Raw genomic sequence first — 17,303 nt, 5'->3', positions numbered from 1 at the left:
GAGCCGTGACGTCGACCTTCTCAACATGGCGGCGTAGCAACGGCGGGAGCGGAGTAACAGCGCAGGTGATGGAGTCGAGCGGTCAGCGGGAGGATGGCCTTGATGTGCCCACTTTATTTACTGTCTGTGCGAAGAATGTCAGTGAGAACATGGCCAGGCTGGAGCAAGGGGCGAGGGGTAAGATTTGAAGCTATAATTACAGGCATGTCTCACAGACTGGCTGAGTTTCTCGGAGACTGAGGCCCACTCTCCTAAAATGTGACTGGGCAGAGAAGTTTCTTAAATCGATCCATAAAAATGACACTGGGTTTTCCCAGTGCCATGAACAGAGAAACACATTTTTAAGGAGGCACAACTAATAAAATAATTTAAACATGAAGTCTACTTTCAACAAAACCAAAAGAAAATTTATAAAACTAAATCATCATGTTATTGTGTATGTGTCTAGACACTACTCTCTGACCCGGTTCCCACCAGTCCTTCCCACGGATGCCTATGTTCAGTGCAGCTCTATTTCTCCGAGGAACTGTTTAATATTCAGCTGAACACTTGCACTTCCTTATAACTCTCACTTTCTAAATCTTCTTTATACCGTTTTCTGTGTTGTGTTCCATACGCAGGTTTGCCAACAGCAATTCTTCGAGAGCTGCTGCAATTTCTTAACATTTATGACCTGGAGAGGATTGAAGAGGTCGCTGTAAAGAAAGGTAAATTTTTTGAAGGGATTGCACCCTAAAGATTCAGATTCTTGTAAACCATCTGGTAGGGAAATTTCTAGAATTTGGATCATTGAAATGCTCTTAGGATTATTTATAAATCAAAAGTTATAAATAATATCAACTTTAATATCCCCTTTCTCTCTATTTTGTATATTTTTAACCTGTAAATATTGATGACTTCATCAGAGGAACAGTTTTGGAGGAATTTCTCCTCCTGAAGGTGGATATCCTGAATTGACATATAAGGTAACTAGTTATGGTATTCTGTAATCAGAACCAAAAATCCAGACAGCTGATTTGATACTGTGAATCTCCTTTAACATTGTAACAAATGAAGGGGAAAGTAGCATATCTAATTTTTGACCATCTGAATTTTTCAATTTTTTTTTGTTATCTCCTGGATAATGCCATGATTAGCCAAATTATTTTTTTTCTTAAATTACTGCTCAGATCAGAATCCATTCACAAATGCCTACTCCAAAATGGCATCAGATCAGCAGCTTGAAAGATAAATGTGGGAACAAGGGAGGGTTGAGAGAAAAAAGCTGTTGTACATAAATCCCACTGTATAACATTTAGATGTATGTGTCAGTATGGGTAAGCTTTTACTTGTATAGTTATGTTAAGAAAAATGTAGCTGGCTACTGTTTAAGTGGGATGTTGAACTGAAGTCCCATCTGCCTGTTCTACTAGCACAGATGGATATTAAAGATCTCATGGCAAGGTTTGAAGAAGAGCAGGGGAACTATCCAGTGTTCTGGCCAACATTTTTTCCATAAACCAATATTATGAAAATAAATAATTCCTTGGCTTTTCATCTTGTGGCTGTGTGTGGGATGTTGCGGACACAGAATGGCAGCTTCTTTTCCATACATAAGTCAATGCACGTTGTGAAGCTCTGAGATGTTTTGACATGAAAACCACTATATAAGTGGAAGTAAATTTATAAAAATGCCACATTTATTCCTACCTGTAAAGGTTAATGCATTTGGAGCATTTTTGCCCCCCCCCCCCCCCCACACACAATACAGTAATTTAATGGCAGCCATCCATCTCAAAAGACAATATTGTAAGCGCCAAAGCAGTTTAATTACTTTGCCTTGGCTGAAGCTTCCCATTTTCAAGCGACAGTCTTTGCCACAGGGGGTGCAGGCATAAATCACGGAATCAGATGACCACGCAGTATTGACTCTTGAAACTTGATGCACTTCCCGTTTGTTCTCTTCTCTTCCCTCTCAGCCTCCTTGGGCTCCTTGATGCAGAGCAGCCCTCCAGTGTGCCTGTTGTTAGCCACATCTTCCCAGATTGCAGTATGTTAAAGATTTTCAAGTCCCTTTAGTATACTTCATTGGCTGTAAAGCGCTTTGGGACGTACTGAGGTCGTGAAAAGCACTATATAAATGCAAGTCTTTCTGAATTTCTTTTTTTTACTTTTGTTTCTTAATATGTTTTATAGGCATTTCAACTCAGGCTCTTTGGCTCCAGCTTTGGAAGGATGTGATAGGGACAAACCCTAAAGTTAAAACGGTAAGTTAAATCCCACCCTGTCCTCTTTCATTTTTATCCTGTCAATTCTTTATGTGACTATTAATACATTTAAAGGTTAAAAGTAGGGAATTCAGCACTGCTGATAACTAGTCTCGTTATTGACTTTGCCAATTATGTAAAAACATAGACTTCAGCAAAAACTTGTTGTATTGATGGAAAGCGCGAGCAGACTATTCATTTGTGTTTAGTCTTGCTCTGATGAAATTTACCCTCCAAAATCGAGAAGTTTAAAATGGGTAAAGAAAAATTAATTAATTTTCTTACTGAGACCTCATTAGGGTGACTAATGATGAGTTCATGCATCAATCCGCAATAGTCAAATTGAAAAGTGACTATTTTTACTGGGCCAGATCTGGAGCTAGTTAGCCTAACAGAAGTGATGATGTAGTGGTGGACCTCCTATTCGTTTGACATCAATAGAAGTCCCTATGGCAAATATGCACCTTGGTCAAAAATTTGGTAACATTGCATAATACTGACCAGCATCTGTACGGTTTACTTGCAACATAATACCCTGCTGCTCCTGTGCTAATTCTCCACAGAAGATGCTTCCTTGCAGTGTAAAAACTGGACCTACCAGATTCACTGGGTGGATGCTAAGGTGATTTCCCCCATAGAGAAGCAGATCGCATTCTCTTGTGCATTTCCTAGTAATATTGGCATAGGCATTTTACGAGTTGCCTAGTAACAAGGGCCCTAAAGAGTAGAGAAAAATTGTAGGTTCTTTTTAGGTATTAAGTTGATTCTAGAGCTGTCACTGTAGGATGTAGTCGCTTCTATGTACTGACCAGTCTTTTCTTCAATATTACAGGAACCTTTTAACTGGAGGCAAAAATTCCTGCAAACATTCTTTCACGGTGTCTTGTGGGGAACATTGGATATCTTGAATGACAAGCGTTTAAATAATTCTCGCTCTTCTGCCTTGGTACTCGGATCCCAACATGTAAGCAAGTTGGTCATACGCAACAAGCTCCAAGGAGTGAAAGAACTTGCTGATAATCCAAGCATTTGTACCCGTTTGACCTGCACAGTGCATAAGCTGGTGTTTCAACATCTGCGTTCTGTGGATCCACTGTTACAACACTCACTGTTGATGTTACTTCATAGCCTTATTCATCATGGAGTTGTGAAGGAGGTGGTATTGTCACATTGGAATGAGCCCCATCCTGAACTATTGGCTCTCATATTGAGGACAAGTGCAGGACTTTGGCGTGAAGGGAAGAGGGAATATCAGGGTGCTGATTGTTGTGATGAGGACAGATTAAAGATGAACATTAAAGCAGTGGAGTCAACAGTTCAGAGAAATATCCTGGATTGCTGCCATCAGCGGGCTGAAAAGACTGCACACTGTACTTTATCTGATCGGACATTTACCCCCATTACTGAAAGCAACAGTGCTAAGAAAATCATGTCTCCAAGTGTTAATATGTCTTCTGATAATCTGATATCTCCAAGTGCACATTGTGTAACTTTGGAAGAAACATCATGCAGGGAACTTTGGGTGGTAGATGAGTCTAGTTGTTGTGAAACACATAGAACTTATCCCAAAAAGCGCAAATCTACTGGCACAACATGTGATGCGCTGAAGTGTCCTGATGTGCACCATGTTGTTTCAGAAATGCAGCATTTTTCTGGAAATCGTGGTATGGCTTTGGCAGAACCATATTCTTGTGTACACAACAGTCTGTTAGAGCAGAGGTCCTCTTGTATATCTGTCAGGACTTGTGAAGAAAACGATTGTTGTAATGGGCAGAAGGTTCTAAAAGGGCAGTTGTATCCATATGCATGCAGCAGAGTTGTGAAAGAGCTTGGGTGTCCTGATCAACATCACAATGGTCCTGAAGAAAAAACAAGCTATTCCCATGAAGCTAATGGTGGAATGTTTATAGAGCCAACATCATCTGGTGCTCTTACTGGGACTTCAGAACGTCTAGTGTCTCATTGTGAATGTATCAGTAGTTTTGAAAAACAAGACTCTGCAATTGCAGAGGAGCAAATGTACCCAAATGCATTTGATGGTTTTTCAGAAGATCCAGGATCTCCTGGTATGACTTTTGGGGAATTTGAATCAACAAATACACAAGGTAGAACTTTGGAAGAACCATATCTTCTCAATTCAAGCACTTGGACTGCAGAAGATCTGGTGTCATGTTTTACAAATAATCGAACATGCAAAAAGCCACGGCTTACTGATGTGTGTAACATCAAGCCACCTGAAAAAGCAAAGACTACTGGGTTATCTGAAGCGATTGAGAAGCCAGAGGACATCTATGATTATATTTTCATGATAGGTGGAAATAAAACAGACACTGAGCACAACATCTCAGGCACTGATGAAAACAATGCCAACCTCCTAGAAGGTTTGAATGACTGTGATTTCTTTGGCCGAGAACAAGCCAACAAAACACTTCTTTCCTGCCCTCCTGAGCTCTACTTGAGGAGTGTGTCAGTGCTGGAAATGACATCAGTCTCATTGTCATACAAGTCTTCCATGATGCTATGCAAGTTGCTCAGTTCATGGGTGTCCCTCCAGAAACTAGTCTTGGAATATAATGGTTAGTTGGTGAGGTTTGTGGAGATGAAGTAAAAGCATTGTACAGTTTGGAACTACAGTTACTCCAAAGCTTCAGCTTGGATATACAGCAACCTTTAGCATCATTAGGCATCTCTACTTAGCTATTCTACAACGCCCCCACCCCCACTCCCCACCACCCCCAGAAAAAATAAATCAGGCATTAGATACTAAGTTTTGAGCACTTAACTGGAAGTTTCACCCCATTTTTTAAAAAAAAATCACTTTTGCCATTTGCAATTCTCTTCAAAGTATTATAGGACTGTGTTCAACTTGCCAGAAATGCTACCGGGTTAACGTTTTGAATTTTTTATGTTAGTTGCCTCCTCTTTTCAGTTTATGTCTGGGGTTGGGGAGAAAAAGGATGGAGCTGTAATTATTTTGATCCAGTTCATGCTGGCAAGTTATAGAATCATAGAAAGGTTACAGCACGGAAGGAGGCCATTCGGCCCATTGAGTCCACGCCAGCTCTATGCAAGAGCAATCCAGCTAGTCCCACTCCCCGCCCTATCCCCGTAGCCCTGCACATTTTTTCCTTTCAAGTACTTATCCAGTTCCCTTTTGAAGGCCATGATAGAATCTGCCTCCACCCCGCCCCCGGGCAGTGCGTTCCAGATCCTAACCACTCGCTGTGTGTAAAAAAAAAAAGTTTTTCCTCATGTCAACTTAAATCTATGTCCTCTGGTTCTTGACCCTTCCGCCAGTGGGATCAGTTTTTCTCTATCTACTCTGTCTAGACCCTTCCTGATTTTAAACACCTCTATCAAATCTCCTCTCAATCTTCTCTGTTCCAAGGAGAACAACCCCAGCTTCTCCAGTCTATCCATATAACTAAAGTCCCTCATCCCTGGAATCATTCTAGTAAATCTCTTCTGCACCCTCCCTAAGGCCTTCACATCTTTCCTAAAGTGTGGTGTCTAGAACTGGACATAATACTCCAGTTGTGGTCAAACTAGTGTTTTATAGAGGTTCATCATGACTTCCATACTTTTGTACTCTTTGCCTCTATTTATAAAGCCCAGGATCCCGTATGCTTTTTTGACCGCTTTCTCAACCTGCCCTGCCACCCTCAACGATTTGTGCATATATACCCCCAGATCTCTCTGTTACTGTACCCCTTTTAGAGTAGTGCCCTCTAGTTTATATTACCTTTCGTCGTTCTTCCTACTGAAATGTACCACTTCGCATTTTCCGGGTTGAATTTCATCTGCCACGTGTCCACCCATGCCACCAGACTGTCTATAGCTTCTTGAAGTCTATCACTATCCTCCTCACTGTTTACTACCCTTCCAAATTTTGTGTCATCTGCAAATTTTGAAATTGTGCCCTGTACACCCAAGTCCAAGTTATTAATATATTTGAAGAAAAGCAGTGGTCCCAGCACCGACCCCTGGAGAACACCACTGCACACTTTCCTCCAGTCCAAAAAACAACGATTCACCACTACTCTCTGTTTCCTGTCCCTTAGCCAATTCTGTATCCATGTTGCTACTGCCCCCTTTATTCCATGGACCGCAATCTTGATAAGCCTACCATGTGGCACTTTATCAAACGCCTTTTGAAAGTCCATATACACCACATCAACAGCATTATCTTAACCTACCCTCTCTGTTACCTCATCAAAAAAACTCTCTCATGTTAGTTAAACACAATTTGCCTTTAACAAATACGAGCTGCCTTTCCCTAATCAATCCACCCTCATCCAAGTGACTGCTAATTCTGTTCAGGATTATTGTTTCTAAAAGTTTCCCTACCACCGAGGTTAAACTGACTGGCCTATAGTTGCTGGGTTTATCCTTACACGCTTTTTTTTTTGAACAAGGGTGTAACATTTGCAATTCTCTAGCCCTCTGGCACCACCCCCATATCTACGGATGTTTGGAAGATTATGGCCAGTACCTCTGCAATTTCCACCCTTACTTCCCTCAGCAACCTAGGATGTATCCCATCTGGACTGGGTGACTTACCTATTTTAAGTACAGCTAGCCTTTCCAGTACCTTTATCAATTTTTAGCCCATCCAGTATCTCAACTATGTTCCTTTATATTGGTATTTTAATCTGTGAATGGTTTAATGAATGGCTGCTGCAACATTTTTTTTCTTATTTTAAGTTAATTTCTGTATCTGCACCATTCCTCAGCTGAGCTAGGATCAGCAGGTAATCTGTTAGTAGCCCTCAACCTATCTTGTAACCATGAAGTAATTTGGGTTGGCTCAGCCACAGAGCTCCACAAAAATTGAAATTTTCCACATGAGAAATCATGGTCACATAAATGCTTCATGTTTTAATTGGACACCACTGGTCATGTTATGTTGCTTCTTTTGCTTTCAGGCCTGGGTCCTGCCATCGTTCTGATTCTCAAGGAACTCTTTGTCCTCTCTCGCTGCCATGACAACAGTCTTTCCATTCTTGTATTAAAAGATGATATCCTTCACCTTCCCATGATAAAGCTGGTTAAAATCCTACTTGGCATCTTCCCCCGCTTGCGCACATTCCACGTGGGCTTCCTGCTGGAAATACAAAATGAGTCCCTGGAAAATGAGTTGTTGATGCCAACTGCAGAGGTATCAGGTCAGAAATAAGTTTTTAGAGTATCTTTTTTAAAAATACATAAATTGAATGTACCCTCATTTCAAGAAAAATGTGCTCTTGAAGTTCCTGCTTTACTCCACCTTGTCATCAGGTTGGCTGAGAGAGAACTACTACATCTATCATGTCCGACCCATATGCTCCCTGTGAAATTCTGGTCAGGCTACAGAAGATTGGTGGGGTAGCAGGATTGTCACCTAGGTTGAAATGTATATTGTTTAATTTAGTATTCCATTGACTATACCAATTTAAGGCATCTGGTCTAAGTTCAGTTAACTGTCCTAGTTAATGGTCATCCAGCAATTACAAACGATGCTTTAACTTTTTAATCACAAAACGGTTGATAATTCTATTTGTTAAGATAACGTTGGAATGTCTTCTAATTGCTTACTTCTGTATTTTCTCAGGTAGCTGTTTGGAGGATTTGAGTCTGAGTTGCACAAACAAACCCCTACAGATTGACTTGCTCCTGCCTGTTTTAAGAGGATTGAAATTCCTCAGACGCCTGTGTCTGCACAGGGCATCATTCAGATCTCCCGAGGACCTTGGCAAACTGCTGAATGCAACTACAAGTGTGTGGTAATGTACACTGAAGGCATAAGTCTGCCAAATGCTGATCTGGGAGCATAAAGTCCCATATCTAAATATTGTCTATATTTGTAAAGCAGCATGGTTTAATGATATAACAAACATTTTGTCTCCTAGTCTTTCTCTCTGCATTAGATTGGCTTACCATACAAGACATTAACCTTGCTGTTTGCTTTAAGGAAGTTCTGGATCTTTTGCGTAGTGCTCCTCTTAAAGGTGAGAACAAGCAGATGATGTAGTAATAGTGACTTTTAAAAAAAAATAATGTTGGACAGCTTTATTGTGTCAACTGAGTGTAGGTATCAATAATGAGGGTAACACAATATAAAATGGTAAATTGTCACACTACTAATCTGAAGTGGCAGCTACTGCTGCAAGATACACATCCCAAGCTAGTCATCTTCCTCTCTTTCCTACCCTGTTTTGGTATGTATTTTTCCCATCTACCTTTTAGGAAATCTTTGCCCTAGCCAAGAATGTGATCAGTTCACAGTTCTCTGCAACTGTCACCTTAAATTGTTTGCTGGAGGTGCTCAGAAAAGATCTGTGACGAGTCATTCTTCCAATTTTTTCTCAACGTTTGGGTGAGAAGTTAAACTGAGGCTCTGTCTACCCTCTCACATGGACGTATAAGATCCCATGGCCCTATTTGAAGAAGAGCTGGGGAGTTCTTAAGGTTTCCTGGCCAATATTTATCCTCAACCAACATCACTGAAAACAGATTATCTGGTCATTATCTTATTACTTTTTGTGGGAGTTTGCTATGGACAAATTGACTGCCACATTTCCCTACAACACAACAGTGACTACACTTCACAAGTACTTAATTGGCTGTAAAGCGCTTGGGACGTCCGGAGGTTGTGAATAGCCCTATTTAAGTACAAGTTCTTTCTTTTTACATATTGACTGTTTGAGAAATTGCAAATGTGAATCTACAACTTATGACTCCACAGCACAGGCCTTTACTAAAAGGGATGACGATGGATAGGCAATGACTAATATTTAAAGAACATGTGCAGGAATTACAACAATTATTCATTCCTCTCTGGCGCAAAAATAAAACAGGAAAGGTGGCTCAACTGTGGCTTACAAAAGAAATTAGGGATAGTATTAGATCCAAGGAGGAGACATATAAAATTGCCAGAAAAAGCGGCAAGCCTGAGGATTAGGAGCAGTTTAGAATTCAGCAAAGGAGGACAAAGAGATTGATTAAGAGGGGAAAATAGAGTATGAGAGTAAACTAGCAGGGAACATAAAAACTGACTGTAAAAGCTTCTATAAATATGTCAAGAGAAAAAGATTAGTGAAGACAAATGTAGGTCCCTTACAGTCAGAAATGGGGGAAATTATAATGGGGAACAAAGAAATGGCAGAACAATTAAACACATACTTTGGTTCTGCCTTCACAAAGGAGGACACAAATAACCTGCCAGCAACGTTAGGGAACCAAGGGTCTAGTGAGAGGGAGGAACTGAAGGAAACCAGTATTAGTAAAAAAAAATGCTAGGGAAATTAATGGGGCTAAAGGCTGACAAATCCCCAGGGCCTGATAATCTACATCCCAGAGTACTAAAGGAAGTGGCCCTGGAAATAGTGGATGCATTGATGATCATCTTCCAAAATTCTATAGACTCTGGAACAGTTCCTACAGATTGGAGGGTGGCAAATGTAACCCCACTATTTTTAAAAAAGGAGGGAGAGAAAAAACATGGAATTACAGACCAGTTAGCCTAACATCAGTAGTGGGGAAAATGCTAGAGTCTATTATAAAAGATGTGATAACAGAACACTTGGAGGGCATTAACGGGATTGGACAAAATCAGCATGGGTTTATGAAATGGAAATCATGCTTAACAAATCCACTGGAGTTTTTTGCGGATGTAACTAGTAGAATAGATAGGGGAGAACCAGTGGATGTGGTGTATTTGGATTTTCAGAAGGCTTTTGATAAGATCCCACACAAGAGGTTAGTGTGCAAAATTAAAACTCATGGGATTGGAGGGAATATACTAGCATGGATTGAGAATTGGTTGACAGACAGGAAACAGAGAGTAGGAATAAACAGGTCTTTTTCTGGGTGGCAAGCAGTGACTAGTGGGGTACCGCAGGGATCAGTGCTTGGGCCCCAGCTATTCACAATATATATCAATGATTTGGATGAGGGAACTAAATGTAACATTTCCAAGTTTGCAGACGACACAAAGCTGGGGTGGAATGTGAGCTGTGAGGAGGATGCAAAGAGGCTCCAATGTGATTTAGATAAGTTGAGTGAGTGGGCAAGAACATGGCAGATGCAGTATAACCTGGATAAATGTGAGGTTATCCACTTTGGTTGTAAAAACAGAAAGGCAGATTATTATCTGAATGGTGAATTGGGAAAGGGGAAGTGCAACGAGACCTGGGTGTCCTTGTACACCAGTTGCTGAAAGCGAGCATTCAGGTGCAGCAAGCAGTTAGGAAGGCGAATGGTATGTTGGCCTTCATTGCAAGAGGATTTGAGTACAGGAGCAGGGATGTCTTCCTGCAGTTATACAGGGCCTTGGTGAGACCACATCTGGAGTATTGTGTGCAGTTTTGGTCTCCTTATCTGAGGAAGGATATCCTTGCCATGGAGGGAGTGCAACGAAGGTTTACCAGACTGATTCCTGGGATGGCAGGACTGACTTATGAGGAGAGATTGGGTCGACTAGGCCTATATTCACTAGAGTTTAGAAGAATGAGAGGTGATCCCATCGAAACATAAAATTCTAACAGGACTAGACAGACTAGATGCAGGGGGGATGTTCCCGATGGCTGGGGAGTCCAGAACCAGGGGTCACGGTCTCAGGATACGGAGTATGCCATTTAGAACTGAGATGACGAGAAATTTCTTCACTCGGTGGTGAACCTGTGGAATTCTCTACCACAGAAGGCAGTGGAGGCCAAGTCATTAGATGTATTCAAGAAGGAGATAGATATATTTCTTAATGCTAAAGGGATCAAGGAATATGGGGAAAAAGCAGGAACAGGGTACTGAGTTAGACGATCAGCCATGATCATTTTGAATGGTGGAGCAGGCCCGAAGGGCCGAATGGCCTACTCCTGCTCCTGTTTTCTATGTTTCTATGTTTGGAGCAATGGCTAAGGGAATGTCTTTTGCACTTCACATTCACAGGTTTAACATTGGATAACTGTCGGTTGTTTGAAAGGCATGCAGCAGGAACTGGGTCTGAAATCGTTGCTGCTCTGAAGCAAAATCAGTTCCTCAAATTCCTGTCCTTACCAGCAAATCGATTAGGTTGGTATACCCCATTATTTTATTTAGCCTCACCTCCCCCTCCCAAACATGACTGGTGGTTTAGCTTTGCTGTTATAAACTTGAAACAAAGTTAATTATTGTCTCTTTTATTTTAAGAAAAATCCTCAAGTCTTTGTCACTCATGCTACATACTGTTCCCCAGCCAAATCTCGGTTGTGCCTCTCTATAAGAGGAATATGCACAGTCTATCAATGGGTTTATATGTTTTTGACAAATATATGAAAGAACAATAATTCTTGCAACTGAAATGCACTACGTTTTGTGTTAATGGTGGTAATTCAATTTCTGCTGTGAAAGTGGTCCCATAAACATGCATTCAAATATAATGGCACATGTCTTGCCATCATTCACTCACTTTTTGATACCATTCCACTTTGGTGGAAATGGTTACTTGACTTTAAACCAACATTTAAGTAAAAGAAGTATTTTGACCTACTGTTCCTAGGAGTATTTCAGTCTGTTTCAGGTGCCTGTAGACATTGAAATGTTTAAGTTCCTTCATGACTCTTGACGAACCAGTTCTAAATATTAAGATTCCCAACCCACCTTTGGAATCTGTCCAAATGGTCAAAAGTGCCCCTCCAAGATGGATTGAATTCTACATTGATGCCGTTTCTATAATACACCTACTTTTAGTCATAAAATATGTTGTAACCTATCCATTTGTCTGAAGACTGATTCAAACCAGATTTGTCCAGCTCTGCAGTCCATCACTTGCCTAGTCTCAGTGCAAAATTCTTAGTTCTCTCAGTACTTTTCTACTATACTTAGACTTGTCTATTCCATGGTAACAACCCCCCCCCCAATTAATTTAACTTGTACACTCCTAAAATCATATGATATAAATTTCATCCACAATTCTCTTGCCTAAATACAATTCATTACTTCTACACCAGCTGCCTTATCTTGCTCAAGTTGTCTGTTTTGCACAGAGATGTTGCTAGCACATGCTGTTATCTCTCTCTCTCTACTAATTAACCCACAATGCTCCTTGTCTATACCAAGCAGTTAAGCTATTGTATTACACACTATCCTGAAATCTGGCTCACTTAATTCAATCGTACAACTTGTATTTCTGTAATAATACAAACTTAAAGAATAAGTTACACTTCCCCACACCAATGGGTTATTTTGTTTGACTTAAACAGAAGAACTGCTAAATACCCTTCTGTATTCTCATTCTCAGCCTGGCCAAAGCTTGCCCACGCAGCTTTCTGTTTAAAACCTAAATTACTTCACCGCCTATGCTGGACATGAATATCCTTGCAGCATTCTGTTTCTTGGTTGCCTGTATTTTTTTTAAAATTTCCATCTGTTCACATCTAGAAGTGAAGGCTTGTCAGAGAACCACAGCTGAGCACCCGGGAGACCAGTGACTTCCCAACCCAATGGGTGTGAGGTGTTTATTGATTACCAAGATAAGCTAACCAATTGCTTGTTTAGTCTTTGGGAAAAACAACTTCTATTACCATATTAACCTTCTTTCATCTAAATGCTTTCCCTTCGCTCCGAACCTGTGTGACTATACCTTGCTTCAAAAACATAACAGGTAAACATTTTTATTTCAAATCCTTTTTGTAGAAAAATGATTTTAAAAATCCAGAGTTGTGGCAGTTCCTAATTAGTAGGTTATAAAACACATTACTGTTCTTTTTGTTACTAGGCAACAAAGGTTTGCTGTCACTGGCGAAACTCTTTACTCAGGATTCTTTATCATGCATCTGCTGCCTGAATGTGAGGTAATTAATTTTTATTTAATTCCCTTTTCCCATTCCATAAAATTCACCATTCTCTGGTTGACTGAGGAGATAGTGACATCAGCTGGTCATAGGTTCCTGTTACTGGGTGTTCAAAAATGGCTCAGATTTCAAAACTGCAAAAAGGTTTCCGGCCCTCTATGGGAATAGCCTGAGCATTCAGTACAACAAAAGGTGGTGATGTACATTTATCTTCGTTCATTTTCAAATAAGGCTAAAGTTTCCTTTATTCCCTCTTTTCAAAATGTCCCCTTTTCCTAAGTCTCCCTACATTGTTTTCAGCTGACAATTCAGGTCATCTGGGTTCAGGCCTCTGTTTTCCCTCTTTTGAAACTGGTTGTTTTGAGATGTATGGTAACAGCCCAGGGTAACTGTCCGTAGTAGAAAGGTGACTGACCTGCACTTAGTGCTATAGCTGAGACCAGCAACCCAGATTATGGAGGTTGACAGCTGTGAAATTACTTTTATGTGACACTATGTTGGTGCCCCACCACTCTGCCCAGGTATAGCTATTTTAAATAGCATATTGTGATTATAGGTCAAAATACCTCTTACTGATGTTGTGTTTTCCAGTCCAGCAAAGCTTTTTGCCTCGTACTGTATGACTAAAACACTCAGTTCAAGTTGCATAGCCAGCTGACAAGTTATGTGGTTTGTTTAGGTTTTGATGTGATTCAGAAACAAAGACAGGCAGACAGTATATTTCCTTTTTCTTATTTCTTTTAATACAAATGCAAATACAACCAATTCATTTCTTTTTCTTTCTTTCATTCATCATATAATGCATATGACCTGTTAGTCCAACCTCCCCGTGGCTGTGGCTAGGTCTGTCTGTCCAAACAGCCCTTCAAATCTTCTCAGTTGTGCCCGTGTCGGCTTTCCATCTTATTCATGCCCATGATTAACCTGTTGGGTTTCCCCGCCTGTAAACTGTATGCTTTTCCCTGATTTTTTTTTCCCCCCTATTCTTACACCCAATTTGTTTATGAGCAGTTTTCTGCCTTGTTTTATTTTTTAACCATCTTAGTGGGCTTTTGGCTTATTATTTTTCAGCAGTTCATTAATTTTCTCATTGGAGTCGTCACAACTGCAACCCAATTTCCTCTTTTGCAAGTTGAGAAACATAGTATGCAACACCAGTAAAAGGCTAAAGAGTGAAGTGTTTCAATTTTGTGCTAGAGTTTTAGAAGCAGTGTATATCTTTCCAGTCCCTGCCATGTTGCTGTGTTAAACAGAGCAGCAGAGCGTGATAGTCAAGTGATTTATAATACAATTACTGCAGATTACATTGAGAATGGGTCATAGCTAGAGGTTGCATTTGAAGCAAAGCTAACGGGATCACTGAGCTAGTTATGTTTAACCTCAAGTCATAGTATTTATTACATAATACATTTAACAGAATATTACAAAATTAAATCATTGGTGCATTTCTAATTGAGTCAAATGTCATGACCATGCTGTGCAATTTTTTTTAAAGTGCAAATTGTATTCGAGGAGATGGATTACTCGAGTTTGCAAAGCTCCTTCTGAGTTTTGAATCGCAACTACCTGGTGGGCTGAAGCTAAAGGAACTAAATGTAAGCGAGAATCTATTCTTCAGAGATCCTGCACTTACCCAGGAGGCACTTGAACTCTTTAAAAATAAATGTCATGTAATCACAGTACAGTCTCTTACTGACCCATTACAGGCATTTGCTGACCATATCAGTGTAATGTAGACATTCCAATATGGTGCGAGTCCAGTGGCCTCATTTTGTGAACTGTTATAAATTACTAGGTTCAAATGTCTTGGTTAGTAAACACACCACTTTGTTTGTAAATTAAAAAAAAACAGGAAGAACCTAGATCAATCTTTGGTCTTTGTTGACTTTAGCCAGGGTGGTGGCTTTGCTAAAGGACCAGGCTTGGCGGCAATGCCCTCCCCTCACGGTTGAATAACTTGCCAATACTCACCTGTGAAGAATAGCCATTTAGATCAGGAACAGGAGGGCTGCTGGCACCAGTGGAACTGCATTAAAGTGAGAGAAAATGATCCATCATGCATATAATGTTATGAAGATGCATTTGATCATTAGGGCCAAAGGGAAAGATGTAGTGGTGTACTTGTAGAAAATTGCTTCCTCCAAGGTGTATCCTTATTTAAATTTCTGTAATTTCCCCTCTCATTTTACTTCATTTATAACCAGAGCCATTCTGATGCTTGTAATGGGAGTGCCACCATTAATTTTTACAGGATTCAGTGTAGCGCCTAGAAAATATAGTACCAATCATGTACTTAGAAAGCAATAATTATTTCTTGCTTGGTTGGCTCAGGCTCCAAGTTGGTGCAAAGCACCTACTGAAATACAAATGTATGGGCTACACCCATAATTTCTGAATAGATTTTTGGGAGGCAAAATGAGTTGTGAAATTGGATTTTGTTTCTCAATTTTTATTAGAATTCATATGTACTAAAGTATTTTATTTCCCTTTTTTTCTATTTTAAAAAAAAAATGAGGGAGGGAGACATCTTCCTTTTTATGAGGGTGAGTAGACAACCCCTTCCCAGCATGTGCCAATGCTCATCTTGGGCCACACTGTTGATAAATATAACTTTCCTATGCTCCCCTTACATTGCCTGGTTTTTTAAAGTGTTTCTTTTTTATGTTGTAATTATTGTGAAGCTTCAACTGTAAATAAAGTTCATTACTCAGCAAAGTGGTTTATAATAAGCTTTGGTTTGGAGTCTGCCAAGGGAGGTTGCTTTCTATCACGTCAAGAATCATCCTTCACAAAAGTGACTGCCAGAGGTAGATATATGGAACGGGAATTGGTGATCTATTTTTTAAAGAGATTAAGATGCAATTGTTGCCAGATGCAGAATTCTAGAGTAGGACTTTGCTAAGATTGCATACTCCGCAGAAACATTAGTGATGGTGCTGGAAAATGTTCTCTCAGGCTTCCTACTGCAGTACTTTGTTGTAATGAAATAGACATAGCTTTGGTCCTAGTAGAAATACGCTTAACTCAGGTATCCCATTGCTAACAACAAATCAGGAAAAAGGGGAGTGAAGTTTCTGAATCATCAGCTGTGTGAACATCCAAAAATGAATCTAGGATTATAACTTCTGTCCCAATAAAGGAATAGGACCTATTTGGGCTTAATATCCTGGGTACACCAGCAACTACTGGGCCGCTAATCAGCCTAACCGAGTGGTATCAGAATCTAGGAATTGATCTGAGGTAATTCAAATTTGGCAGTCTAACTTTTCTTCCTCATATGAATAAAAGGAATGGGTCCATATCTATCATTCCTATCCAGTGACTTATACTTTCCAGCCGATGTATGGACATTGGGTGAGGACAGGATCGGTCGACCGCCATAGCTATGCCTTCCCTGGTCATTATGGTGGATCACACATTCCAGCTGTCATTTAAAGATTAACCAGAGGTATTTTCGGGAGGGACACAGACGAATGAACCAGGGAGGGAGGGAACCTGAAGCCCCCAGGATGGGCAGGGCCTTAAAAGTGCAAACATCGGAAACCCCATCCCACGTCCGGTTTTGATGGGGTGACCTCTCGAGAGGCGGGTCGGTCATTTAAATATTTTAATGAGGCTGCCTGCCTCAAATTTTACCAGAGTTTTACATTTAACAGCTGCGGGCCGGGTTTTCCAGGACTTGGGAAACCTAGCAGCTAAAGGGAGGTGAGAACGGCTTGATCCAGCAGGTAAGTGCTTTTCCAGCACTGCTTGTGGGTAAGGTGTGCTTCCCTCCCCATGATCCACTAACTGACCCACCGATCTCTTTCCCCCCAACCTCCCTCCCTCCCTCCTTTCCGTTCCCCAGCTGTGGTCTACCACCACAGGCCTTCCTGCCCGACTGCCGGTCAGAAAACGGGAAACATTTTTTAATTCAACAGGACCTCCGCATTTCCGGGTTTCCCGCCCCCCCCCCCGCCGCCGCCGCAAAAATCGGGCCCTGGTGTTTCAAGGAGGAAGCAAAAATGAATATAGGAGGAAAACGTACATTTTCCAGAGGACCAGTGATTCTTACAATAACACATCTGAATTGACCACCATTGTACAGTAGTATTTAAATGTTTGCACACAGTATGTGGCTTAAAGATGCATGGTCTTCAAGAAGCTCAAATTTGTATAAATTGTCTTTTGGACAGTATCAGAGATGACAACAGACAAGGAAGTTGGTATCACATAATCAAACTGTCTGAATTTTCAAGCTAGAAATCCC

At 40.6% G+C, this 17,303-nt stretch overlaps 1 protein-coding gene across 4 annotated transcripts; it reads left to right on the top strand.

The window, feature by feature from the left end:
* The first annotated feature begins 33 nt into the window (after positions 1–33).
* On the top strand, positions 34–15,769 carry lrrc41 (leucine rich repeat containing 41). Of its 4 annotated transcripts, none has more exons than XR_010963838.1 (10): positions 34–177; positions 621–707; positions 2,176–2,246; positions 3,079–4,822; positions 7,172–7,411; positions 7,837–8,001; positions 8,135–8,233; positions 11,172–11,294; positions 12,642–12,864; positions 12,979–13,054. XR_010963838.1 is itself a non-coding variant. In XM_067990041.1 (10 exons), the coding sequence occupies exons 1-10, from the start codon at positions 69–71 to the stop codon at positions 14,788–14,790; spliced, it is 2,955 nt and encodes a 984-aa protein (XP_067846142.1). In that variant the 5' UTR covers positions 34–68; the 3' UTR covers positions 14,791–15,769. The 4 variants fall into 4 exon arrangements, 2 of the variants coding, with proteins under 2 accessions (XP_067846142.1, XP_067846144.1); XM_067990041.1 differs by lacking the exon at positions 12,642–12,864 and adding an exon at positions 14,550–15,769; XR_010963839.1 differs by lacking the exons at positions 12,642–12,864; positions 12,979–13,054 and having other exon boundaries at positions 7,837–8,008; positions 11,172–11,233.
* Positions 15,770–17,303: the final 1,534 nt, after the last annotated feature.

This window comes from Heptranchias perlo, chromosome 9, assembly GCF_035084215.1.
Source record: "Heptranchias perlo isolate sHepPer1 chromosome 9, sHepPer1.hap1, whole genome shotgun sequence".
NCBI lineage: Eukaryota > Metazoa > Chordata > Chondrichthyes > Hexanchiformes > Hexanchidae > Heptranchias > Heptranchias perlo.
Note: the sequence above shows the minus strand (reverse complement) of the source record. Positions and strands in the feature narration are given on the sequence as shown.